Source organism: Carassius gibelio, chromosome B4 (assembly GCF_023724105.1).
Source record: "Carassius gibelio isolate Cgi1373 ecotype wild population from Czech Republic chromosome B4, carGib1.2-hapl.c, whole genome shotgun sequence".
Taxonomy (NCBI): domain Eukaryota; kingdom Metazoa; phylum Chordata; class Actinopteri; order Cypriniformes; family Cyprinidae; genus Carassius; species Carassius gibelio.
In genome coordinates, this window is record NC_068399.1 from 26,864,437 (window position 1) to 26,890,199 (window position 25,763).

The 25,763-nt window shown below is 36.3% G+C and overlaps 2 protein-coding genes across 6 annotated transcripts; one reads left to right on the top strand and one right to left on the bottom strand.

Moving 5' to 3' along the window:
• Window positions 1–1,703: 1,703 nt before the first annotated feature.
• tulp3 (TUB like protein 3) lies at window positions 1,704–15,725 on the top strand. 2 transcript variants are annotated; one of them, XM_052554441.1, is made up of 12 exons: window positions 1,704–1,807; window positions 4,909–4,950; window positions 5,207–5,258; window positions 7,456–7,618; window positions 9,420–9,605; window positions 10,575–10,708; window positions 11,637–11,828; window positions 11,909–12,021; window positions 12,849–12,966; window positions 13,046–13,144; window positions 13,240–13,411; window positions 14,257–15,725. In XM_052554441.1, the coding sequence occupies exons 1-12, from the start codon at window positions 1,791–1,793 to the stop codon at window positions 14,388–14,390; spliced, it is 1,422 nt and encodes a 473-aa protein (XP_052410401.1). In that variant the 5' UTR covers window positions 1,704–1,790; the 3' UTR covers window positions 14,391–15,725. The 2 variants fall into 2 exon arrangements, with proteins under 2 accessions (XP_052410401.1, XP_052410403.1); XM_052554443.1 differs by lacking the exons at window positions 1,704–1,807; window positions 4,909–4,950; window positions 5,207–5,258 and adding an exon at window positions 5,996–6,161.
• A 243-nt stretch (window positions 15,726–15,968) lies between these two features.
• Window positions 15,969–25,713, bottom strand: LOC127956491 (zinc-binding protein A33). Of its 4 annotated transcripts, none has more exons than XM_052554446.1 (7): window positions 25,471–25,713; window positions 20,274–20,612; window positions 20,098–20,193; window positions 18,895–19,125; window positions 17,934–17,956; window positions 17,739–17,854; window positions 15,969–17,433 (listed from the first exon to the last, which is right to left on the bottom strand). In XM_052554446.1, the coding sequence occupies exons 1-7, from the start codon at window positions 25,525–25,527 to the stop codon at window positions 16,898–16,900; spliced, it is 1,398 nt and encodes a 465-aa protein (XP_052410406.1). In that variant the 5' UTR covers window positions 25,528–25,713; the 3' UTR covers window positions 15,969–16,897. The 4 variants fall into 4 exon arrangements, with proteins under 4 accessions (XP_052410406.1, XP_052410405.1, XP_052410404.1 ...); XM_052554445.1 differs by lacking the exons at window positions 17,739–17,854; window positions 17,934–17,956; window positions 18,895–19,125; window positions 20,098–20,193; window positions 20,274–20,612 and adding exons at window positions 23,802–23,977; window positions 24,242–24,357; window positions 24,445–24,467; window positions 24,604–24,834; window positions 24,956–25,051 and having other exon boundaries at window positions 15,969–17,257; window positions 25,132–25,713; XM_052554444.1 differs by lacking the exon at window positions 25,471–25,713 and having other exon boundaries at window positions 20,274–20,854.
• Between the last annotated feature and the right edge of the window lie 50 nt (window positions 25,714–25,763).

Below are 25,763 nucleotides of genomic sequence, written 5' to 3' on the forward strand. Positions count from 1 at the left end.
TTACATCCTGTTGACATCTTCTGGTTTCGTTCAGATGATCTGTATAAATAATCTCATGTATGTCCACGCAGCGGTCAGATGGTTGAGCAGCTGTGTTTTTCTCAGTGTGACCTCGTCCTCCTTCATGTCTTCTCTCATGTTCTTGTGGTTGATGGAGAATGAAGGGTTCAGAAACACATATACGCCATAGACCCCCGGTGTGCCCCTATTTTGGGCTGTTTTGCAAGCAATGTGTGTACACAGGTGCTGCTCAGAAAATATATATGCACTAAAGAGCTGTTTTCTGGAGGCTAATCAAATCACTTAAAAGTAGTGCACAGTAGGATAAAGACAGTTGTTGAGTGGTGAAATGAACAAAATATTCAATGTTTTCTATCAGAGTCTCACATGCAATAATTTTTTTCCTATATACTCACTATTAGAACTTTGTTACAAACCTTATAACAGATGAGAGCAAGTGTATGTTAATGACAGATGAGAAGAACAGGACAAATCACTCTATACTGCCATCTGTAGTAGAGATTTTAGGATCAAAATTCATTTGAAATATCCTAGGGCTGTCTGTTCTTTACATTTGCAAAAACAGAAAACATGTTTCATCTCGTTCACACTTGAACATAATATGTCATGCATTTGTTAAAGTGTACATACTTATTTTAACACAATCAGTAGAACTTCAACTGGCTCAAGGTTTTACTGGAGACCAGCACCAGCCCGAAAATATGTTCTAAGATATTTCTGCGAAGCTTCCCATTAAGTTATGAAAATATTATTTGTAAATGTTCCCTGTACCTCCAAAAATCAAAATCCAAAAAAAAAAAAAAAAAAAAAAAATGTTTTTGTTATTGGCTATGTAGGCCTTTATGAATGTTTGTTAATGGAACATTCCAATTTATAATTTAGCAACAAATGGGAATTCTATTTTTAAATGTTCTCCGAACGTTTTGAAACAAGTAACTAAATTAAAAAGCAGAAACGTTTCAGGAAACATTTTTCATGATAGATCCCGTTTTTGTGCTAACATTTTGAGAACCATCATTAAAAACCAGATACCTTTGAACGAATTTTCTATTTACGCTACTGGAATATTATATATATATATATATATATATATATATATATATATATATATATATATATATATATATATATATATATATATATAGCCTATATAGTTTTATAACTATATATATATATATATATATATATATATATATATATATATATATATATAGCCTATATAGTTTTATAACTGTGTAATAACAGACAGACATAACAGTAAATCGGGGATTTTATTTGTTTTAGCACCAGCGTAAGTTGGGAAAAAAAATCTACTTTAAATATCATAAAATGGGTACTAAAAAAATCTCCCACTTTAACGATTAATGTTATATTTTCAATGGATGTGAGTTTTGTTAGTGTCTCCAGTGTAATCTTGTTCAGAGAGAATAAGCGGCGCTGTCACATGATATATGTTACTTTTTACCGCGCATTTCAAAGATGGACCAATCACAGTCGTTTATGATGAGAGTTTTTTTTTTGGATGATTTTATATAGATTTCAGAGGAGATTTTAAATTTGTGTGAAATGAAATTCCAATCGATTTTACATATAGATTAAAGTATATATAATTTTTTTTATCGAACGTTGAAGAATGGATTTTCGGAGCCCCCTTGAGGAAGGATCGTCATTTGACTCGTAACCGTCTGCGCATGCGCCTGCGGCCGCTGCGGGTTTTGCGCACGGGGACGCGACAGCAGCGGAGGAATCCATAGCAACGGCGGATAAACATGAGTTACTACAGCAGGTAAGACACTGATGGAAACATAATTCTTAGAAATGATCTAAAAGTGACGTCCGACTGGGGAGCACCGCGTGCGCGGGCGTGTGTGCTCACATTCGTGTCTTTCGTAACTTTGCTGTGTTTTCTCGGTGGCTCCTGTTGCGTTCCGCGCGTGCTGTAACATCAGCCCGAGCTAAAAACACGAAACTAGACACTCAGACTCTGAAGAAACACACAAATCCCAAACAAACTGCTGAATTATGAAGAGAAACGTTGTAAAAATGAAGCAGGGGAGTGTAAATGAACGCAGTCAGCTGGATTTGATCCGTGTAACGGTGGAGCAGCGGCTAGCGGCTAGAGGATGATAAACATATCGCATTATAGTGCTAAATTAATAAATATGATGATTAGCTACTCATCTGTAAATCACAGCTAACGCTTCGTGGCTGAAATGATCTCGATGAATGGGAAAATCTTTGATCAATCAGTGCAACAGGCTGTAATTAATTAACAATCACTCAAATATTCGTAATTTTTATATACATATCAGTGTGACGCGTGCATGTGATGTCATCTGTACGTAATTACCATTTGGATATGACGTCACAACTGGACTTCTACATATATTTTTAGTTTATAGTCACCAGGGTTCTGGCATGTTTACATTGTTTTCATAACAGTTAAGCCTCCTTTCTAAATGTTGCAATGCCAAAATGATTTATTATTATTTGAATTGTTAATTATTTAGCCACTAATCGGATATTTGTTGGAATTCCTTTACATTTTCACAGATTAAAAAAATAATAATAATATACAGCGTTTCCAAATTGTACATCATACTTTAGAATCGTTACAATTTGAGGGGGAAAACTGCTTAAGTGTTATAAAAATAATATCACAAATATACAGATACAAATACATATCAAAGATAAAAAGAGTGTAAGGAGACTGAATCCATTACATCATTTGCATCGCTTCATTGAGTGGGCGATCATTGCACAACGTTTCTGCAGTGATTCCTGTTTCTATGGTTACTATGACTTCTGTAACTGTTGGATTTGCTTCAAGATTAAAGCAATAGTTCATCCCAAAATAAAAATTTGCTACAATTGTGTCACCTTCAGTTCATCCAAGATGTAGATGAGTTTGTTTCATCATCAGATTTAGAGAAATTCAGCATTGCATGACTTGCTCAGCAAGAGATCCCCTGCAGTGAATGGGTGCCGTCAGAATGAGAGTCCAAACAGCTGATAAATACATCACAATAATCCACACCGCTCCAGCCCATAAGTAAACATCTTAAGGTAAAACAAGTTTAAGGTTAAAAACGTCTTAATAATGGATTTGTTTCTTTTGGCTTCACAAGACATTAACTGCTGTATTTGAGTGGTGTGGATTATTGTGATGTTTTTATCAGCTGTTTGGAATCTCATTCTGACGGCACCCATTCACTGTATATTGTCACATTTCTCAAAGGTAATGTTGGATCTGTCTTGAAAGCCTTAATTTCAACTTTTTAGATACAGATTTCAACAGTAGGTAAAAGCTTACTGGGGAAAAACAATACTGTAGCACACACAAACATTTGCAAATTTATACATCACAATCATAATCACATATTTATGAAATATAAACATATTTTGTACAGATTTTGAAACATTTTTAGAGACTTAGCTCTGAGAATTTTTACACTCATCAGTTCTGATCTACAAGGCATTCGCATTTATGTAAATTGTAGACAAATCTGCATCTAATGCAATTTGCTTTAATGCATTAGGAATATAAAGCTAGCTGCTAACTAGATGTTTTAGGTTACTATGCATAGTAGAGATGTGATGTCCCATAAAACAGTGGTGACCGCTGCATTTCCATCTCAATTATGAGGAAAACAATAAAACCACTTTAGAATTAAATAGATGTTCATTATGCTATATTGCAAATTTCAAACATGCATTTCTGCAGTCGTGTGTGTAGTTTTCGGCTGTTGGGTTTCACGTGGAGAAGAGTTCACACTTCAGAGCCACACACTCATCAAAGGGCGTCTGTGGGATGTTGTTGCCATAGTAACAGCAGCAGCCCTCAGGGTGTGTGTGTGTGTGTGTGTGTGTGTGTGTGTTCCCTCATGACCTGCACAGGTAGAGACGCCCCAAACCCAGACACACATGCACACACACAAACACACACTCTACATGGAGACAATGAAGAGCTCTTCTCAGCCCGCTTACAGCCGCTGGTCATACAGGTACACACACACACACACACACACACACGAGACAGAACAGAGGTTTAGTTTTGAAAGTTTGTGTTTTGTATGAAAGAGTGTGTGGTTTGGATCTGCACTCGTTATGTTCACAGTGTTTCAGTTCTTGAATGATGTTCAGCTGTTGTTTCCAGATATGGATATTGATCCCTCCATCATGAAAGAGAAGGAGTATAAAGTAACGGATGGACAGATTATTGACATCATAAACACTGATGGGAAAACATGTTTTGCTGTGATTGATTCCTAAAAATATTACATTTGGTACAAATGGTTAAATGGAAAGATGTTGGACGGATGAATAGATATATACAGTTTCTTTCTTTCTAATTAGTTTGATTTGTTTGGTGAAAAATGTTCAGTGCAGACTTTTAATTTATATGTTAAATTTAGGAGGAGATGACAGAGAGTGTGTCTTTTGTTAGATTTAGTGAATAAAGTAAAATGTCAATATGCACGAGTAGCAGAGATAAAAATTAAACAGAATCAAAAATGTAATCTTGTATCAATTTTTATTGCCATTGTACAATAAAGATTTTAGTTTTTATAAAGCTGCGTCCTGTACTGAATAGTTTGTGAATGTTTGGTGTTTTGTAGGGCTGCTGTGCTCTGTTGTAGATAATGTGTGCGTGCGTGTGTGTGTGTGTGTGTGTGTGTTACCTCCAGTTGTCTTGTTGACGCTGGTAACCACGGCGACACAGGTGTCACTTCAGACAGCTTGTGTGTCGTCTTACCTGCGTGAGCATGAAACATTCATTCAGGTGTGTGTTCATTCATCTTCATCACTGACTCTTCCTCTCTTGTGTGTCTCTCTCTCTCTCTCTCTCTCTCTCTCTCTCTGTCTGTCATCGCCTTTGAAACAAAGAGCCTCCAGTTCTTCCAGCTTCGCGTCCAGCGCCATGACCAGGTACAACACACTCACTACTGTATGCTGTGGTGCTTTAAAAAAATACCAAAAAAAATTTATTATTTTAAAGCAGATCTGAATTTTTCTCCATACCTTCTCTGCGATGTGTGTGCATTTTAGACACACATTTATTCTCTAGTTTTAACATGTCAAATGATGTGTTTTAGATTGAGCCGGTGGTAATGAACTTATATCTACTGAATGGGATGTTATAAGTGTGTGTTAATGGGTTTTAATGTTGTTTGTTGTGTTTCAGTACGCTGGAGGACGACAGTCTGAACCTCAGACAGCAGAAACTGGAGAAACAGGTGAGACTCATTTACACAACCAAACAACACAATCATCAAAACAAGAACATGCCAAAACACAATAATATACGTCAGACTGCAATAATACATAATATGCATCAAATTTAATCAAACAAATTCAAGAGAATATGAATTAAAACAATAAAACACAATACATGGTACCACGTGAAAATGTATGCATAAAATATATGCATGAAAACAATAAAACTAAATCTATCAATCGTCACACTTTATAAAAAGCAGTAAAAAATGAACACAGTAATATGCTTCAAAAACATGATAATACACAATAACACATTCCAAAACATACAATACAACACCAAAATACATATTTCAGAACAAAACAATACACAATAATATGCATTAAAACACAAAACACAGTGAAAACAGAATAAGACACCAATAACATGCATCGAAGCACAAAAACACGTCAAAGCACAATAAAACAATAATACACAGTTATATGCATGAAAACACAATAAAACATAAAGTGTCAAAACACAATAAAGCACAAAACCCACATCAAACCACAAAACTACACAAAAACACATATCAATACATAATTCTACACAATAACACGTATCAAACCATAATAATACATTGTAGCACATCAAAGCATTATAAAACACATAAAAAAGGCAATAGCACACAATAATACACAGAATGGATGGTACTTTCCGTTGTGGAGCGATCGATTGTTTCCTGTGTTTCCGTCCCTCAGCTTGAGCTGAACTTTAAGTGAAACTCTCATTGTGTCAACAGCCCACATTTCTCTTCCTGTCTGTCATCTACTGTCATTTCATCCCACATCTCTCTCACACACACACACACACACACACACTGTTTGGTTCTGCTGTCGTAAGGATGATTCTAGCGAGTGTGCGTCAACTTCTTCATCTTTCTGTGAGTGTTTTGTTTCTGGGAAGGATTGTGTGTGTTTTCTGCTCGTTCTCCTGATGCTTGACTGTTATCGTTCACTTCCTGTGCCGTACTGAGCTCTCACTGTTTGTAGATTATCTTTGTATCACAATAGCTTTCACATGTTTGGAGACTCCTACTTACCATTTCGTATGACTGTTTTTCACATTTTAAAATCATCAAAACTATGAAATAACAGGAAATGGGAATTATACAGTGGACAATATGTCGTAGCTTAAATGACAATATCAGAATAGAATAGTGTTATTTTAGTACTATTAATGTTTTAGTATTTATTCATATTATTAATCAGCTTTTTTAATATTGACAGTTGTAATTTTAATGTTAATGTTTTAAATATATATATATATATATATATATTTATATTTAGCTTTGGTTAATTTTGCTCTCAGTTTTAGTCATTTTAGTACTTCAGCTTGAACTTTATATCAGTTAGTTTCTAGAAGATTAGTTCTGGTTTTCATTCAAGTTTTATAAGTTTAAGTTCTCTATTTAATATTTATATTTTATTTTATTCTATTTCAGCTTTATTTCAACAACCATAAATATTTTTTGTAGTTTAAGCTAACAATAAAATACTGAATAGAAAAAACGTTTTAAGTTTTACAGGTTTATTTTATTTTTATATTTTATTTTATTTTCCAAATTTTTTTAAAAATAGTTTCAGTTAATAGTTTAGTTTTAGTTTAAGTTTTTATGCACTATATATATATATATATATATATATATATATATATATATATATATATATATATATATATAGTGCATTAAAAAATCAGCTTCGTTTCATTGAACGACATATCATTTTTAATAGTTTAGAATAACAATACTGGAATAAATGAATAGAAACAACATTTCAAGTTTTCTTTATATTTATATATATTTAAATAATATTCATATTATTTTATTTCAATTTCCAAAATATTAGTTAACAACAGTAAAACTGGAATAAAAAGTTCCCATTCATTTTTTTAAAGTTGAAGTTTTTCTTTTAACATTTATATATATATTGTAATTTAATCTTTATTTAAATTACTGAAAGTGATCTTAACACGGGAAAGGAAACACAACAGCAGAATGATGAGTCGCTCAGTGTCTCATGATCTGATTGCATATTCTCTAAAAAGCCACATTAACAGACAACACCCTCGTTTTATACTTGCTCTAATGGTTTGACCCTCTATTGAATGCATCGAATGCATCTAGTAAAGGATGAAGAATGACTGAGGTGAGTGTGTTAATGGTGTTGTGTCTGTAGAGGGCGCTGCTGGAGCAGAAGCAGCGTCGAAAGCGTCAGGAACCGCTGATGGTCCAGCCGAACTCAGAGGGACGTCCCCGGCGCTCGCGTCCCCGCCGAAGTGAAGAACAAGCCCCGCTCGTGGAGACACACCTCAGCACCGCCAGTGACATCATCCTAGACGGTGAGGCTTTAAAGGGACAGTACACCCAAAAAAGGGCTGGGGTGATTTTTCTGATTTTAGCATTTAATTCGAATGTAGTGCTTTGCAACAATTTAGTTTTTTTTTTTTGAAATCGTGGAATCTGGATTTTGAGTAGAAATATTTAGATTTAGACACTTTCATAACACGACGCATTCATGACACGAGCGCAACAGTCAAACACACTCATGATTACACAATGGAAAAACAGTGCAATCAAGTAAAAAAGGGAGTGTCTATTTACAGTGCAAATAACCCTTGTTGGTTGAAGCTATATACACTAACTCTGCCAACCATTGTGTGATTCGTCTAGTCAACACTGCAAAAGACAACCAATAGTCATCAGCTCCAGTGGCACAAAGGTTAAAACATATGATGTAATCATTTTGACACCATTGACCCGGGTTCGAATCCACCTTTTGGCAAACTTTTTTTATCCCTTTTCAAATTTTCAAATCAGAAAAGCATTTATTTTTAATTAAAAATAGGAATATAATCAAAAAGTTGAAAAAAAGTATCGGGTTGGGTTAGGATAGGTGTAGGGAGGGCTTTATTGTCCCAGTAAGGTGGCATTCATTTAATAAGTTGAATTAAAATGACAATTTACACTCGGTAAGTTAATATTGTATACTGTTTTGCTATGTACTACAATACTGAGGTGCAGATAATTGCCACTATTTGCAATAAGTAGTAACATTTTTAACATAGTGTAACATAGAATCTATAGCTATTTGCAATTAATATAATTAGTATATTACTAAAAAAAACAGCTATTTACACAATGCAAATAACGGCTGCCAATGTGAGGAACTACTAGTGTATGCCTGACAGGATAAGTTTGTACAAGATGTATTTGTAGTTCATGCATCTTTTCTGCAAAGATATTTAACAACTGATTTGTTTAACATTGCATCATGTTGACAACTACATGTGTGCTGCACTTGGAACAGAAGTTTCTGTAGCTAGCGCGTTAATAAAGAAAAAGTTACTGCTTTTCTTTTTTTTTCTTCAGTAGAACAGTAAAGAAGATTTAATGGTGATTCATTAAATTCAAGTCAATGGCTACTTTAAAAGTTAAAAAAAAGCAGCACAAAAGTCTGAAACAAGCAGTTCAAGGAAATGAATCGTACTTCTCGTTAATCCTGAGGCTCTGGATTACTGATAATCATTTAGAAAGTTATGTTCAGTTTCTTGCACAGACCTCAGTATATCATCAGGAGCCACAGGGATTCATCTTGTGTCGCCTGTATTTGGTTTCTTGACTCTCAATGTGCCGGCACCCATTGACTTGCATTGTAAGAATCACCAAGGAGCACGGTTTCTGCTAAAAATCTTTCTGTACTGTTCTACTGACGAAACGTCAGCTACATCTTGGGTGAGTAAATTAACAGCGATATATATATATATATATATAAAAAATGTTTAGGGTGAACTGTGTCTTTAAATCATGACAGTCCTCACTGTGCTTTTTATTATTCATCCCACTGTTTTGCTTCAGTGTGGTTTGTGTAATAGTTTTGCATTCTCTTATCTGTTTCTCTGGACTCATATCTGCTGTTCGTCATTCACTCTCTCTGAGAAGGTTTTTCGTTCATTTGCAGTCAGACTTTTTTTAGTTTCCACTATCAAACAAAAATGATCTCTGCGCCTGCTGAATAGATCTAGAGTTGAATATTGTGCTTTGATTGCATTGGTTATCTCGTCCCTCCGGCTGTGTGTGTTTTGTATGTGAGTGATTTAATGTGTGTGTGTGTGTGTGTGTGTGTGTGTGTGTGTGTGTCAGGCATCGACGGCCCCGCGGCTCTGCTGGGGTCAGAAGCTCCAGATCTGTGCAGTAAGATCCAGGTTCAGTCGATCAGTCCACCGCAGGAGACCTCGCCGCCCGCCGCAGACGAGCCAGAGACAGACGCAGACACACACACACTGCTGGAGCCCAAACCTGACATACACACACTGCTGCAGAGGAGCGGTACGACACACACGCTCACACACACACGCTCACACACACACACACACACACGCGCGCTCACACACACACACACGCTCACACACACACACACATACGCACACACACACGCACACGCTCACACAGACATACACACACACACACACGCACACGCGCGCGCGCTCACACACACACACACACACACGCTCACACACACACACACACACTCACACACACACACACGCTCACACACACAGACTCACAGACACAGACACGCACACACACACGCTCACACACACGCACACCCACACACACAGACACACGCTCACAGACACAGACACACACACACACACACACACACACAGACTCACAGACACAGACACGCACACACACACGCTCACACACACACACACACACCCACACACACAGACACAGACACACACACACACACACACACAGACTCACAGACACAGACACGCACACACACACGCCCACACACACGCACACCCACACACACAGACACACGCTCACAGACACAGACACACACACACACACACACACACAGACTCACAGACACAGACACGCACACACACACGCTCACACACACACACACACACACCCACACACACAGACACACGCTCACAGACACAGACACACACACACACACACACACACAGAGACTCACAGACACACACGCACATACACACATACACATACACACACACACACACACACGCACACCCATATATATGCTGAATATATAACTTAAACAGTGTAAAAAGAACAAAACTATAAAGAACAATAATAGAGTTCATTACTATAAATCATATTTCTGAATGTCTACTGGGGACATTTGTAAAAATGTCATGAGCAGCACACACAGTATGTGTGTGTGTGTGTGTGTGTGTGTGTCTCAGGAGACTGTGTGTAAACGGCAGTCCTCGTCTGTTGTTTCTCATCTCATCTCATCTCTTTAAACTCTGTTTCTCTCAGGACTGTCCGGCAGCATGAACTACGACGAGGCCAGCGAGGAAGACGATGATGAAGCTGAGGAGCGAAGCCGATCGCTGTCGCCGAACACAGAGAGCACTCGTCCTGCGTCGGCCTCCAGCAGCAAATCCACCACGGTCAGACACACACACAACAAGCGCCAACACACAGAGCCTGAGGATGGACTCTATACACACTGACTGTGTGTGTGTGTGTGTGTGTTTCTGCTCACGTCTCAGTGCTTTAGTGCTCTCTCACATCAGACTCTTTCTGTCACATCACAGAACTGTCAAGTCAGAAATAATATATTAATAAACCATAAACATTTCAGAATTGAGTTTCAGAAGTTTTAAATAAAAAATAAAATAAAAAAAAGAATAAATATGAATAGATAAATATAAAAAATGATTAAATATAAATAATACAGTTAAAATAAATAGATACAAATAGATGCAAAAAAAAGATCAAAATAAATAATACAAATATTACAAATCTTTTAAAAAGATGGAAATAAATACATAATGGGACAATAGATTAAACGTGTAACTAATACAATTTAATACAAATATAAATTAAATAAAACAAATAATAAAAAATATTTAAACATGTAACTTGTACAATTTAATAAATAATGTAAAAATATTAAAATAAATTAATAAAATATTAGATTAAAAATGTTAAATAAAAAAAATGTAATTCTAATTAGTGAATAAAAATATAAATAATAGTTGAATTAAATAATAAATTTCAATAATAAATTTCAATTATAAGTCAAAGAAAATCATATTTTTTATTACAATAAATTAAAATATTACATATAAAAAAATCTAAAAGCAATTTTTACATTGATAAAATAAAATAAATAAATAAAAAATAAAATATATATTAAATAATAAAAACCACAACATCAGTAATCACGCTGTTGTGTAACACTGCATCCAGATTTCCATTCAGTGTCATTGCATCGGATGTTGCATTAAACCCTGTGAGAATAATTAATGGTGTTTTTCATCACTCATTCACATCTGAGGACTGAGTTGTGAGTTTGTCTCTCGTTCCCGTCAGGAGTGTGTCCTGCTGGGTTCTCCGTCGGCTGAGGGCTCCTCCATTGAGGTGGATAATCTGGAGGAGTTTGTGCTCCGTCCGGCTCCGAGGGGGGTCACCGTCAAGTGCCGCATCTCACGAGACAAGAAGGGCATGGATCGCGGTCTCTATCCCACGTATTATATGCATCTGGAGAGAGAAGACGGCAAGAAGGTCTGATCTGATCCTTCACAATCACTTCTGCTCACCTTAGTGCTCTCTCGCTCATCTCTCTCTCTCTCTCTCTCTCTCAGGTGTTCTTACTGGCTGGACGCAAGAGGAAAAAGAGCAAAACATCCAACTATCTGATCTCTGTGGACGCCACAGATCTGTCCCGTGAGGGCGAGAGCTTCATAGGAAAACTGAGGTGCCTCTCTGCTGTGTTCTGTCACTAGTGACCTTCAAATGAACTTCGGATTGATCACATGTTTCTGGTTCAATACACGACAAGATCTAGTGACAGCATCACAGAAAACACACTCAACTCATCCCGTTTCTTTAAAGCATTAATTGTGTTTCAGGACTGTGTTTTCAGTAGAAACACAGGGAGTGTTGGGGGTCCCTGAAAAGTTAGAGAAATAAATAAAACAGAAATTATTTAAATAAAAAAATTTATTACATTTAAAATTAACATTTGATTAAATTAAATAAAAAAATATTAAATTGAAATAGATAAATAAAAATTATATTAAAATAAATAATAGAAATGTTATTCAAATAAATTAATAATAAAAAATGTATTTAAATAACTATTTAAAATTGCGTTAAAATAAATAACAGTTAGATTAAAAGTGTAACAAATATTAAAAGTAATACAGAAATATTAAAATAAGTAATACAAATTTATTTTTAAATAAAAAATAATGAAAGATGGATTTAAATGATTAATAAAAGTGGTTAAAATTAAAATATAAATATAGAAAATATTTTTCTAACACATTTCTAACATGATTTTTTTCTCAGTGTTAATCTTTATGCATGGAGATAGATCACTGCCTTTTGAATTTGAGAAGTCTTGAGTTAGACAGTGTACTGTATAGCCAAGATAATAGACATTTTTAATGAATAATTAATGTTCTGTATTAAAAACACAAGCTTCACGTTTGTCTTTTAACCCTTTGCTGCCCAGTGCCATGAGCTTGTTCTGGAGTCGGTGTGAGCTGATGTTCTGGTGATGTTCTCTGTTCCCCGCAGGTCGAATCTGATGGGAACCAAGTTTACGGTGTACGATAACGGCACGAATCCCACGAAAACCCCCGGGGCGCTGCTGGAGGAGACCAACACTCGGCAGGAGCTCGCCGCCATCTGCTACGTCAGTGTCTCTCTGTTCCTCTCCCTCTCTGACGGCTTTACCAGCGTCTTATATTGTGTGTGTGTGTGTGTGTTTTCAGGAGACCAATGTTCTGGGCTTCAAAGGGCCACGGAAGATGACCGTCATCATTCCTGGGATGAACATGAACTTCGAGCGTGTTCCGGTTCGTCCGGCGTGTGTGAGTGTCTCCGCTCGCAGCTGTCAATCAAATCATCACCATGAGCGCAGCAGCTGATGTGTGTGTGTGTGTGTGTGTGTGTGTGTGTGCTTCAGGAGCAGGAGTCTCTGCTGAGTAAATGGCAGAATCACTCGCTGGAGAATCTGATCGAGCTGCACAATAAAGCGCCGGTGTGGAACGACGACACACAGTCTTACGTGCTCAACTTCCACGGCAGAGTCACGCAGGCCTCCGTCAAGAACTTCCAGATCGTGCACGATAACGACCGTAAGTCACCTCACTGGATGCTGGATGCTGATTGGCTGGCAGGATTGCAGTAAAACCGTTTAATGCACAGGTAGTTTCAAGCCAGATATTAGATCACTACATTATATTCATCAGCAGCGAGGTGGTAAAACTACTGTTTTTAAAGTAACACAGCTTCACACACACACACACACACACACACGTTTTCATTTTAATTTTAGGTGAAGTATTAGTAATTTTAAAGATGCATTCATTTTTAAAAGAGTATAGATATATTACTTTTTGTTTCAGTCATAGTTATATTTAATCTAGTACATCACATGTAGATAATATTTTGAATTCTATTTTATTTTATATACATATATACATTTATTTTTTTAAGTATTAGTAATTTTGTGAATTTTATGACAATTAGTAATTTTTTATTTCTAAATATAGATACAGTTTTAATTTTTTTTATTTTTAGTTGTAGTTGTTGTACATCAAGACAAAGCTAAAAGAAAATTTGAGAAATGTTGCCTTTTTTATTTTATATTGTCCATCTGTATTTGTAAATTTAATGTTGTTTTAATCATTTGTATTATGTTTTATGTAATTAAAAAATATATATTAATTTTTATCTAGTTTTAGTTATTATATTACATCACGTTAAGCTAAATGCAAATGAGAAATATTGAATTCATATTTTTAAATTTTTTTATTTTAGTTGATTGGTAATTTTAAAGGTGTTTTAGTCATTTTTAGAATTTTCTTTATATTTTATAAAAAGAAACAGATTTTCTACAGAGAGAGAGAGAGAGTAAGGGATGATTTTCTTCATATCCATTTTTTCTAAAGAATAAATGTTTGTGTTGTTGTGTTTTCAGCTGACTACATCGTGATGCAGTTTGGTCGTGTGGCGGAGGACATCTTCACTCTGGACTTTAACTACCCCATGTGTGCCCTGCAGGCCTTTGCTATCGGCCTGTCCAGCTTCGACAGCAAACTGGCCTGCGAGTGACCATGACACACACACACACACACACACACACACTCAGGACACTAAAGCGCAGTCGTCCTCAGGAAGAGGACTTGTGCTGTATCACAATAATTACAAACAAAAGGACCAAATTAATTGTTTTATAAATGAAACACATCGAATCATTTAACCTTCTACTACCTAGAATAACTGACAAGATGATCCTGCAAGTTTGTTTTCTGCAGAAAAAGAAGATACGCAGGATTAATGCTTTAATGGACCCATAGAAAAGAGACTGAAATGGAGAGATTTTATTTAAGCTTTTTATGATGTCTGAGGGATTTGAAGAGTATTAAGAACATTTTGGGGTCAGAACTTTATTGAAGCTTGTTTCTGCCACGGGATAAAAAAAAAAAAACTTAACTGTTACTGTTTTTCTCACAGTTGTGAGATTATATCTCATAAATCAACATTAATGTCTCACAATTATGAGTTTATATCATGCAATTTTGTATTTATAGCTTGCAATCCTGCCCTTATATCTCACATTGTTTATATCTCACTATTCTGCATTTATATCGCAATTCTGATTATTTTACACACTTCTGATTTTATATCTCACAATTCTGTGTATATATCATAAATCAGATTTTAATTTCTCACAACTGAAATGGTCACAATGACTTATTTTTGATCTCGTGAAAACAAGCTTCCATAGACTTGACCGCTGAAATTAAAAAACGATATATATTTTGCATTAAAAAAATACAAATAAATAACAAATCATGTAAAAGAGCAATTGGGAATTACAATAAATTATACATATCCATTATGGTAGTGAAAATGTTCATGTTTAAAAATATGCTTTTTTTTTTTTCTTCAGGTACAGTGTGTTTTCTTTTTTTTTTGTTATTAATAAGGTGATATGTGTCCTAGATGTATCTTCATGAGTTTTACATTTTTTATTTGGACGACTATGTATTTTTTGCATTCTGCATGTTGAAATATGACATTTTTATCACTTGTTTTTAAACGTGGTCCGTTATTTGTCTTTTCACTAGTCTTTGCTCACCATAAGTCCCTGAGGAAACACACTGCATGTTACTGAACGCGGAGAAGCGCTGGATGGAGAAAAAGGGAAGCTCAAGCACATTTGGTTTCCTGTTGATATGTTTGATGTGTGTTAATATTCATCCTATGTTGCGTGTCTGTCAACCAAGAGTATACTGACATTTTATATATATGTGTATATATATATATTAAAAAAGCAAAACAATTTTGTTTTCATTTTAAACCAATAACCTGTTTGCACAAACTGTATTTTATGATGACACTGTTGGTAGAAATGCTGTAATTAAAAGTCAGAAATATGGAAAATCGAATGCATTACTTTGTATCCTGATCATGTGACACTTCTCTAGTTAAATCAAGCTGCAACGGAAGTGACTAAAACTGCAATGCATCGACTGGCCGCTAGAGGCAGGCTGCCAAAGGAAGCTAATCCCATAGACTCCCCATGTTATTATAATGCCCAACTCTTTCGTTTTTCTGCAAAACTTAAGGGAAGATGCTTTGAAGAATGCTGGTAGCTAATCAAAACCAACAGGTTTGACACATGTATACGACATAAAGGAAATAAATGATTTTAATTTTTAAGTAAACTCTCTCTTTAATTAGGATGATACACACACACTTTACATTTCAAACATACTTGACACAGCCACTTAATGTGCTAGAATTAAATGAGTGAATGAACATAAATAAAGAGTCTTTCAAACAACATGTGCTTCAATACAGTAGTGTCCTGTCCACACACTTCATATTTAGATTGTAAAGGCTTATAGGGAATTTCTGTTTAGGTCAACTAGATATTGTTCGACCAACCTAAATTGTAATATTACTAGCTAAGTGTACATGGGAAGCCATGGCATGACCATACCAAAACTAATATCAGAGAAAGTAATGTTGGTCAGCTTATATCTATAGTAGTGGTTGAGACCTCTGACTAAAAGTAATATTGCTTTATTCAGTTGTGTACAAATCTATGTGTGCTAATAAAAGTACTTTTTGAATGAGCAAGCATAGGAGCGGCTTTCTAAAGTATTAGCCAATTACCTCGTGACCATGAGATACGCTAAAGCCCTTTGAGCACCCAAACGAAAGAAAAGAATAATCAAATATCAGAATAATAATAACTAGAATGGTCAAGCAACCAATTCCTATGACAATCTAAATTCGAGGTCATATTAAAAAGAAGTCAGATTAGAATATAGTTTAAAATCTAATCCTAAAGTATCTATTTTATTTTTTAATTCCATTGTTTTCTATTGTTTGGCGGAGTGTTAATTCAGTTTCCAATCACTGACGTGAGGCTACGCAAGGTCCTAAAGATGGCGGCCGCAACAAAAAACGCATAGCCATATAAATTCACATACAGTACAGCGACCCCAAGAATAATGTTCACAATCAAGTCACACTGCATTAAAAAATAATTCCTTTTGATTATTATCTTGGCACGTGCATAAACACAATGTGTTTTAAAAAAAACATTAGTTGGTATTTACAGTTTTTTGTCTATTTGCCGGGAAAACAGTAAGTGGTGTCTCCACATCTCCGCTACAGAAATATGGGAACACCTTCTCTGGAAATCCACCGGTGTAGGTGCACAAAACCCTGTTTCTGAAGGGGTCGATGAATCTCAGCTCTCCTTCATCAAAGTCCAGCTGCAGTCGGATGACATCTGGACATTCATTGCTATCAATATCACTGAGAGGTTTACTTCCTTTCTTGTATGTACCATTCACGTAACGAAAACACCAAAAACGACTCTTCGGGTCCATTTTATAAAGTCTTTTGCGGTTCACTGTTTCCCCAACTACTCCCAGAGTCCAGTGGTCATTGTCTCTTACCTCGACGTCCCAGCAGTGCACACCTGAGCTGAAGCCCTGCGACGCCAGCACTCCCACATGCAGCCTCTCTGGGTTATCACACATAATCATTTTAATTTCTAAATACTCAACACTGGTGCGATCCTCTGACACCAGCAGTTTACTGGAGGCTGTGTCTGGATCCAGAGTCACAGGAGCTGAAACACAGATGACTGTAAACTACACAGCCTTTCATCAGGCAATCTTAACATCTTAATGTTAAGTAATTGCTGGGATCAGTTCATAATTTAAACATGATGCTAAATAGAATATTCCAGAAGTTCTTAACATCAAATGACATTCACTGCAATTAAAAAAAATAAAATATCTACTTGTAACTTGTAATGAAAATAGGAAAGAAAGCTGGCATGATGTTAAAACCATAGATCGTATGGTTAAAACACCAACCAACCAATCAATCATCAGTCATTATCTGATCGGATGATTATAGTTAAGCACTTACGCTGTTCCACAAGGTTCTGCATCCTGGCCCAGGTGGTGAAGATCACAGTCTGAACGGGATAGTGTTGATACTCCTGTAGTTCAGGGGTTGTGTGTGGTACTGATGGGTGTTGGAGTCTGTAGATAAACCGTAAGATATTTGGTGTTCACAATGGGGTTGCAGCTGTAACCAAATGCTAATTGGGAAAAAACTCACCTTTTTACTGTATCATTGTAATTCTGAATGAGAAATAAAAAGAAAATGGGACTTGTGGTTATGCAAACATCATCAACATTGATTATCAGACATAGTTGCACCAGATACAGCTCTCTGATAGACAGGGCCTAAAACTAACTTTTTGCCATGATCAATGATAAAATTTACCCGCCAAAAATATTTTTACCAGCCATGAAACTTCTTCCTTTATTTTTATTTTTTTTTTGCAAATACAAGCAGTTATTACTACTACAATGACTTAACATATTTACAATGCTTTTACAGTATAATGTTTACATTACAGTATAATTGAAAAATGTTTTAAATATTTAATAGGCTCTGAAACATATAACAATTTTAATTTAAGTGATTTTAAAACAGTCTTTACATAAACTATATATGCATAAACCATGCAGATTAATCTGTATTCAGGCTATAAAAGTTAATCAGTGACTAGAACAGTCCAAGGACTTCTCTTTTGCTCTTTGATTTACATTAATGACAGACTTCAGCAGGTTTCTCTTTAAAGGGGACCTATTATGCCCCTTTTCACAAGATGTAAAACAAGCATTTGATGTCCCCAGAGTGTGTATGTGAATTTATATCTCAAAATACTTTACATATCATGTTTATATGTTTATACTGTGCATAAAACATGCATTTTGTGAATTACTAAGACGGCACCACGGCGTGGTAAAAAAATAATGATGGTGCCTTTGCATATCTATTACTATCTATTATTATGTCAGAAACAGAGAATCTCTTTAAAAACTGGCTGTTTTTTTCACTTCATTGCACTGTTATAATTTGTAAAAGTTGTACCCGCCAACTGGCGACAGACACTGTTACATGGACTCGCCAATGCTGATTTTTACTAGCATTTGGTGCTTGGCAAGTGTTAATTTAAGGCCCTGCTGATAGACTTTGGTACCTGGTGTATGATTAAGTATTTGCTCTGTACCTGGAGAAATGTGATGTTTTCTTCTTCCATGTCCTGCCAGACGCCTGCCATATTCTCACACATATCTGATATCTGTTTGGACAACTCCTCCATTCTGGCCTTGAGATTCTCATCTAGAAGTTGAATTTCTTTACGCAAGGATCTGATGTGTTTCTCCTCCTCGTCTCGAAGAAACTGATGGAGCTTCTCAAATTCCTTCTTGATCTGGTTTTCATCCATTCTAGCGTGTTCCTGAAAAAGAGTTTAACCTTTTCTTTTAACAGAACTGATTACAACACTAATAGTGCATTCAAGTCATGTTCCGAATTCGTAAATATGAACTTCGAGGACTTGAAAATGCCATAACGTCTCGAATTGAGTATGGACACCTTTTCAAAACTCTGAGCAAATTCAGCTTTGGCCCAGTCTTTGTTTCTTGGATTCAGACGTTGTATAACAACAATATACGGGATATCACGAGGGGTGGCCTGGTTCATAAAGTGTCCCAATTTCGGAAACATTTTGGTCACATACAAGCTTTGGTGTCTACGCGCTGTCACCAAGCCCCTGCCTCTCTGGCTCACATGTTTTGGTCATGCCCAAGCATAGGCACATTCTGGTCTGAGATATTTAATACTTTCACCTACATCTGTAAAAAGAATATGGATCCAGATCCTATAATTGCAATATTTGGGGTGGTACTCTGTAAATTTGGGGTATCAAGAGGCCAATCTCAGTTAATAGCATTTTCTACACTGTTAGCTCGTCGACTAATTCTTACAAATTGGAAATCTTCCTCACCCCCAAAAACACTCACGTTGGGTGTGCGAAACTATGTCCTTCCTCCGGCTTGAAAAGTTAAGAACTATAGTCCAAAACTAAGGTTTCAGAATGTATGGCAACCTTTCTTGGATTATTACGAAACTGCATTTGATGCTAATTCTTTAGATTAAAAAAAAAAGGTATGTTGTCATCTCCTCTTTTCCCCTCTCTTTTTTTTTTTTGTTTTGTTTTGTTTTTGGGTGCTCTGTGCATTCTCAATATTTGTGTGAACCTTGGATGCCAATCTGCGACGAAAGGAGATATGTGAGATAATGTATAAAGTATGAGGTTTGTGGATGGGGATGCCTTGTATGACATAAGAGAATGTATGTCGGCTTGTGTTATGTACATTTAAAACAATAAAAACACTTTGAAATAAATGAAAATGCCATAACGTCTTACCTCTAGGAGCTCAGCCTGTTTCACACAGCTCTCACGGGCTTTCTTGAGGTCTGCGAGTGCCTCCTGAAGTCTGTCCATTTGAGTCTTGAGATCCTCCTAGAATCACATCATAAACTCTTCATTTTGAGTTTAAAGAAGCCAGAAGTCATTCAGATCAGATTCCAAACTCTTCATACCTTTAAATTCCCAGCGGCCTCGTCGACAGGAGAACACTTGTGATTTTCATGCTTCTTTGACGTGTAACAGACCAAACAGATGGGCTGCTGGTCCTTAAAGCAGAAGAGTTTGAGTTCCTCTTTATGTTCTGGACAAACGTCTCCTGAAACAGCGGAGGGTTTCCTCTTCTTGAAGGTCTCACAGAGTGCTCTGAACGCCAGGCTCTTGGTGGGTTCGTCGTGAGAGCATTCCTTCCGACAGACTGGACACCGCGGCACGTCCTGAGTCGTCCAGAAACGCTGGAGACATTTCTCACACAAACTGTGGCTACACTTCAGCGTGACCGGATCGGTGAAGACCTCACAACAGATGATGCATGTCAAGTCCTCTTCCAGGAAGGACAGAGCGTCTGCCATGACTCAAGTCAGCTTTCAGCCAATAGAAGTGTCAACTTAAAAATTGTAGTAATAAAAATATCTGCTTTACTTCTTAAACTCAGTGCATTTACTTTCTTACTGGAGGTGCCGTGAAACCTGCTTCACCTTTCCACACCCAACCCTTTTATTCCTTTTACTTTCGTTTACGTAGCAGATCTATCAACTTCTTCCTCAAGGGTGTCATATTACAATGAATAACAACTGGGAAATGTTCACTGCATCTGCTCAGCATGAAGTCTCACAGTACTTAAATTAGAGCACACTTTTTATATTTAGGGATTAGCCACTATTAGTTAGTTTGTAAGTGAATTGCATGCTTAATTTGGTAGAATGTACACCTATAATTTCAGAATGCAGTGACAATTTCTGCACTGATTACATATGTGTAGTGCACCAATATTTAGTGATTGTTTTACTGTCCATATGTATGTTAGCATTAGACAAATGTCCTGAGGATGTGTAAATGATGACAGAGTTTTTATTTCTGAACTATAATTTTAATGTCGGCAGGAGCCACAGAGTAGGAGAAAAGATCTGAGTTGTATAAAAAAGTCACTAGATGGCAGTAGGTCTCTGTTTCCAGATGCACTATTGTGATTTGTTTGTTGGTGTGTTTTGAGCAACACACACACACATTAAAATAGCAAAACATTTTTGTTTTCATTTTGAACCAATAGCCTGTTTGCACAAACTGTATTTTATGATGACACTGTTGGTAAAAATACAGTTATTAAAAGTCATAAATATGAAAATAAAAAATGCATTACTGTGGATCTTGATCATGTGGACTTGAAACTACGTAAGACCTATCTTGTATTGACAAACTTTTCTTAATTTTCATGTCTATATAATCATAACTTTCATAAACACAATAAAACCAGTGGAGTGTATTAATCATTCAATAAGATAAATGTCAATTAATAATTTGTATTAATAATCAGTAACGGATGCGCATGCGCAGAAGCGGCGCGGCACGTGACAGGAGTCTGGCGCGCTTTTTGAGGTGAGTAACTTGAACCTGATGATTATTTATATCATAGTCTTATGAACTATATAAGTTATGATATATATGTAATATAAGAAGATGGTGATATAAAATGGGCATTTAAATATGTCTAAGTTTTCTGAAGCAATCTTCATCCCACGCTAACTTAATTGTAAACGGTGTTGCTAGCATAGTTAGCCAAAGGTCCGTTACTAAAGATTCAGTTATATTTACAGACCTCTAACGTTCGTTGTTGTTGTACAATCAAATTTCCTTTTTCAAACGGTCATTTCTCTTCCTAAAACTAACTTAAACAACACAAAAACAACCAAATTATGTTTGAATTTCAATCTTTAATTACATGCATTTCTGATACAATATATTAAACACCAAAGTTGTAATCGTCCCAAAAACAGTCTAAACAGAGAGTTTGTTGAGTGAAGTAAAAAAAAAAAAAAAAAAAACTGAAGTAGAATGAAGGAATAAACATTTTATTCAAAGGTTCTTGGCATGGTAGCTTTTTCTCTGTTGGTCTGGGCTGAGTTTCCCAAAAGCATCGTAACTTAATTAGCACTTTTATTAGCGATAGATCTACGAGTGCTCTGAAGTAAAGCCCTAAGTGCATAGTAAGAAGACAGACTTATGCGTTCACCTGCAGGACAATCAGCAGATTACACCTTTAACTTGATTCAAGCGCAAAATCATTTGATTATGCTATATTGTACACTTTATGACTAGTTTTCTTTATTCATTTATAATGACATAGTTAAAAAAGGCAGAAAAAATAGATATACACATTTAAATTAAATGAAAAAAAAAAAAAAGAATAAAAGAAGTAATGCTGGAAATGCTTCAAAGACTGGGGGAAAAAATATGTCAATTACTTGCTTAAGTGCACGAAAACCAGCTATGTATTGGACCAGAAATAATGTCTCTATATCTCTCTATACTGGATTTAAATTAATTAATTTAAATAAATGTATGCATTTAGCAGACGCTTTTATCCAAAGCGACTTACAGTGCATTCAGGCTAACGTTTTTTACCTAACATAATATATAAATATATAAAGTATATAATATATAATATATTATTATGTAAAGTATAATATTATACACTATAATATAATATAATATTGTATTGTATTATATTTATTATATCCAAAATTAAGTCAACGCTCGTGTACTACAATGAAGAGTCATTAAAGTGACATTTCAGCACTTGACAAACGGACAGCGACTCTTTAAGTAGTAACTGTTAAGTGCATATTTATATGAATATAATTTTGTGAAAAGCACCTTCTGGTTCTTATCAGAGAAGGATTTGGTGCACATGTACACTTTCTCTATTAAATAAAACTACAAATAATACGCATATATATATATATATTTGATAAAGTAAATCAGTTGTGTAACATCACATTATAATACCAGTTAATACTTTAATGATTTAACTCTACATCAGTGCTTTATGATGTGGTAAGGTAAAATGCTGGCTCACTTTACCCCACATCATTTGGCTCACTTTGCCCCACAGCTGCTATTTTGAAAAAAATCTAGCTTGCTTACCTATTCAGGCTAATATTGAGCTAAATGATTTGCATGGTATTATATGTTGATAAATCACCTACATGCTTCATGAATATTTCTTAGACATGGAAACATTTACTTTGATGTAACATCTGTAATGCTAAAATTTGACTCTGACAAGTCACAAACATTTTTTTTTAAGTACATGAGTGCCTTCCACCCCTCCACATTTGTAACAAAAAAAAAGTTATTTATAAGTTTCGTTTTTTTGCCACATAAACATTAAGTGGCTTGTCCACATCTCCACTACAGAAATATGGGAACACCTTCTCTGGAAATCCACCGGTGTAGGTGCACAAACTTTTGTTTCTGAAAGGGTCGATGAATCTCAGCTCTCCTTTATCAAAGTCCAGCTGCAGTCGGATAACATTTGGCCTCTCATGGCTATTAATATGGCTGATAGTTTTATTTCCTTTCTTGTATTCATAATCCACATAACGAAAACACCAAAAACGACTCTTCGGGTCCATTTTGTAAAGTCTTTTGCGGTCCACCATCTCCCCCACTACTCCCAGAGTCCAGTTGTTGTTGTTTCTTACCTCGACGTCCCAGCAGTGCACACCTGAGCTGAAGCCCTGCGACGCCAGCACTCCCACATACAGCCTCTCTGGGTTATCAGACACGTGTATTTTCTTTTTTTTGTACTCAACACTGGTGCGATCCTCTGACACCTGTAGTTTACTGGAGGCTGTGTCTGGATCCAGAGTCACAGGAGCTGAAACACAGAGGACTGTAAACTACACAGCCTTTCATCAGTCAACCTTACTTTCGTTACTTTTTCATCATGTCTTTCCAAACATCTATGCTGTTTCTTTTTCCTGTTCCACTCAATGAAAGTTTTAATTTATTGTACTTTCTCGCTCATGAACTGTTTGAAAAAGAGTTGCACAGAGTGTAATTTCCATGGGGGGATATCCATAGCTTAGCACGATTTTGAAAAAACATTTGTGTAAGCAAATTATGTACACAATCTACTTACACTTTTCCACAAGGTTCTGCATTCTGGCCCAGGTGGTGAAGATCATTGTCTGAAAATGATGGTGCTGATATCCTTCTTGTTCAGGGGTTGTGTGTGGTACTGATGGCCGTTTGAGTCTGTGTAGATAAACAGGAAGATATTTAATGTTCACTGGGTAAAATCGGATTGTAGCTGTAACCAAATGCTAAGAGCGAAAGACTCACTTTTTTAATGTATCGCTGTAATTCTGAATGAGAAATATAAAAGCAATTAGTAATACGATTGAGCAAACATCATGAACGTTTATCGTCAGGCACGTTTGTTTCAGATTACAGCTCTCTGATTGACTTTTGTGTGTGTATCATTGTGTATTTGCTCTGTACCTGGAGAAATGTGATGTTTTTTTCTTCCATGTCCTTCCGGACGGTTGCCATATTCTCAGACAGATCTGATATCTGTTTGGACAGCTCCTTCATTCTAGCCTTGAGTTTCCCATCTTGAATTTCCTTTTCTTTACGCAAGGATCTGATGTGTTTCTCCTCCTCGTCTTTAAGAAACTGATGGAGCTTCTCAAATTCCTTCTTGATCTGGACTTCGTCCATACTAGTGTGTTCCTGAAATGGTTTAACCCTTTCTGTTAACAGAGCTGATTACAACACTAATGGTGTGTTCAAATCATTAATTCGCAATTATGAACTTCATAAGTTCTTAACAAACCATAACCACATACAGTACCTTACTGAGCTCAGCCTGTTTCACACATCTCTCACTGGCTTTCTTGAGTTTATCAAGGGTCTCCTGAAGTTTGTTCATTTGTGTCTTGAGATCTCTCTAGAATCACATCATAAACTCTTAATATTGAGCTCAAAGAAGCCAGAAGTCATTCAGATCAGATTCCAAACTCTTCATACCTTTAAATTCCCAGCGGCCTCGTCGACAGGAGAACACTTGTGCTTTTCATGCTTCTTTGACGTGTAACAGACCAAACAGATGGGCTGCTGGTCCTTAAAGCAGAAGAGTTTGAGTTCCTCTTTATGTTCTGGACAAACGTCTCCTGAAACAGCGGAGGGTTTCCTCTTCTTGAAGGTCTCACAGAGTGCTCTGAACGCCAGGCTCTTGGTGGGTTCGTCGTGAGAGCATTCCTTCCGACAGACTGGACACCGCGGCACGTCCTGAGTCGTCCAGAAACGCTGGAGACATTTCTCACACAAACTGTGGCTACATTTCAGAGTGACCGGATCGGTGAAGACCTCACAACAGATGATGCATGTGAAATCCTCCTCAAAACAGGACAAAGCTTCAGCCATGATGTCAGTTCTCAAGTAGAAACACTCCACTGATAAAATCTCCAACAGAAATCGTAGTAATAGCAATAGCAACAGCTGCTTTACTTTTAAAACCCAATATATTTACTCCACTTTCTTATTGGAGATGTCCTGCAAACCCTGCTTTACCTTTCCCCACTACAACCTTTTCTTTCATTTAGGTTTCATTTCACGAGAAGCTGTATCAGCTCCTCCCTCCAGGATGTCACATTAAAGTG

Coding starts and splice junctions, on each gene's coding strand:
- tulp3 (XM_052554441.1), top strand. Junction 4,951..5,206: donor GCGTCCAGCGCCATGACCAG/GTACAACACACT, acceptor GTTGTGTTTCAG/TACGCTGGAGGACGACAGTC. Junction 12,967..13,045: donor AGCTCGCCGCCATCTGCTAC/GTCAGTGTCTCT, acceptor GTGTGTTTTCAG/GAGACCAATGTTCTGGGCTT.
- LOC127956491 (XM_052554446.1), bottom strand. CDS start 25,527: ATGGCTGAAGCTTTGTCCTGTTTTGAGGAGGATTTCACATGCATCATC. Junction 20,613..25,470: donor CATGCATCATCTGTTGTGAG/GTCTTCACCGAT, acceptor ATCTGTTGTGAG/GTCTTCACCGATCCGGTCAC. Junction 20,194..20,273: donor AGGCCGCTGGGAATTTAAAG/GTATGAAGAGTT, acceptor ATGTGATTCTAG/GAGGATCTCAAGACTCAAAT.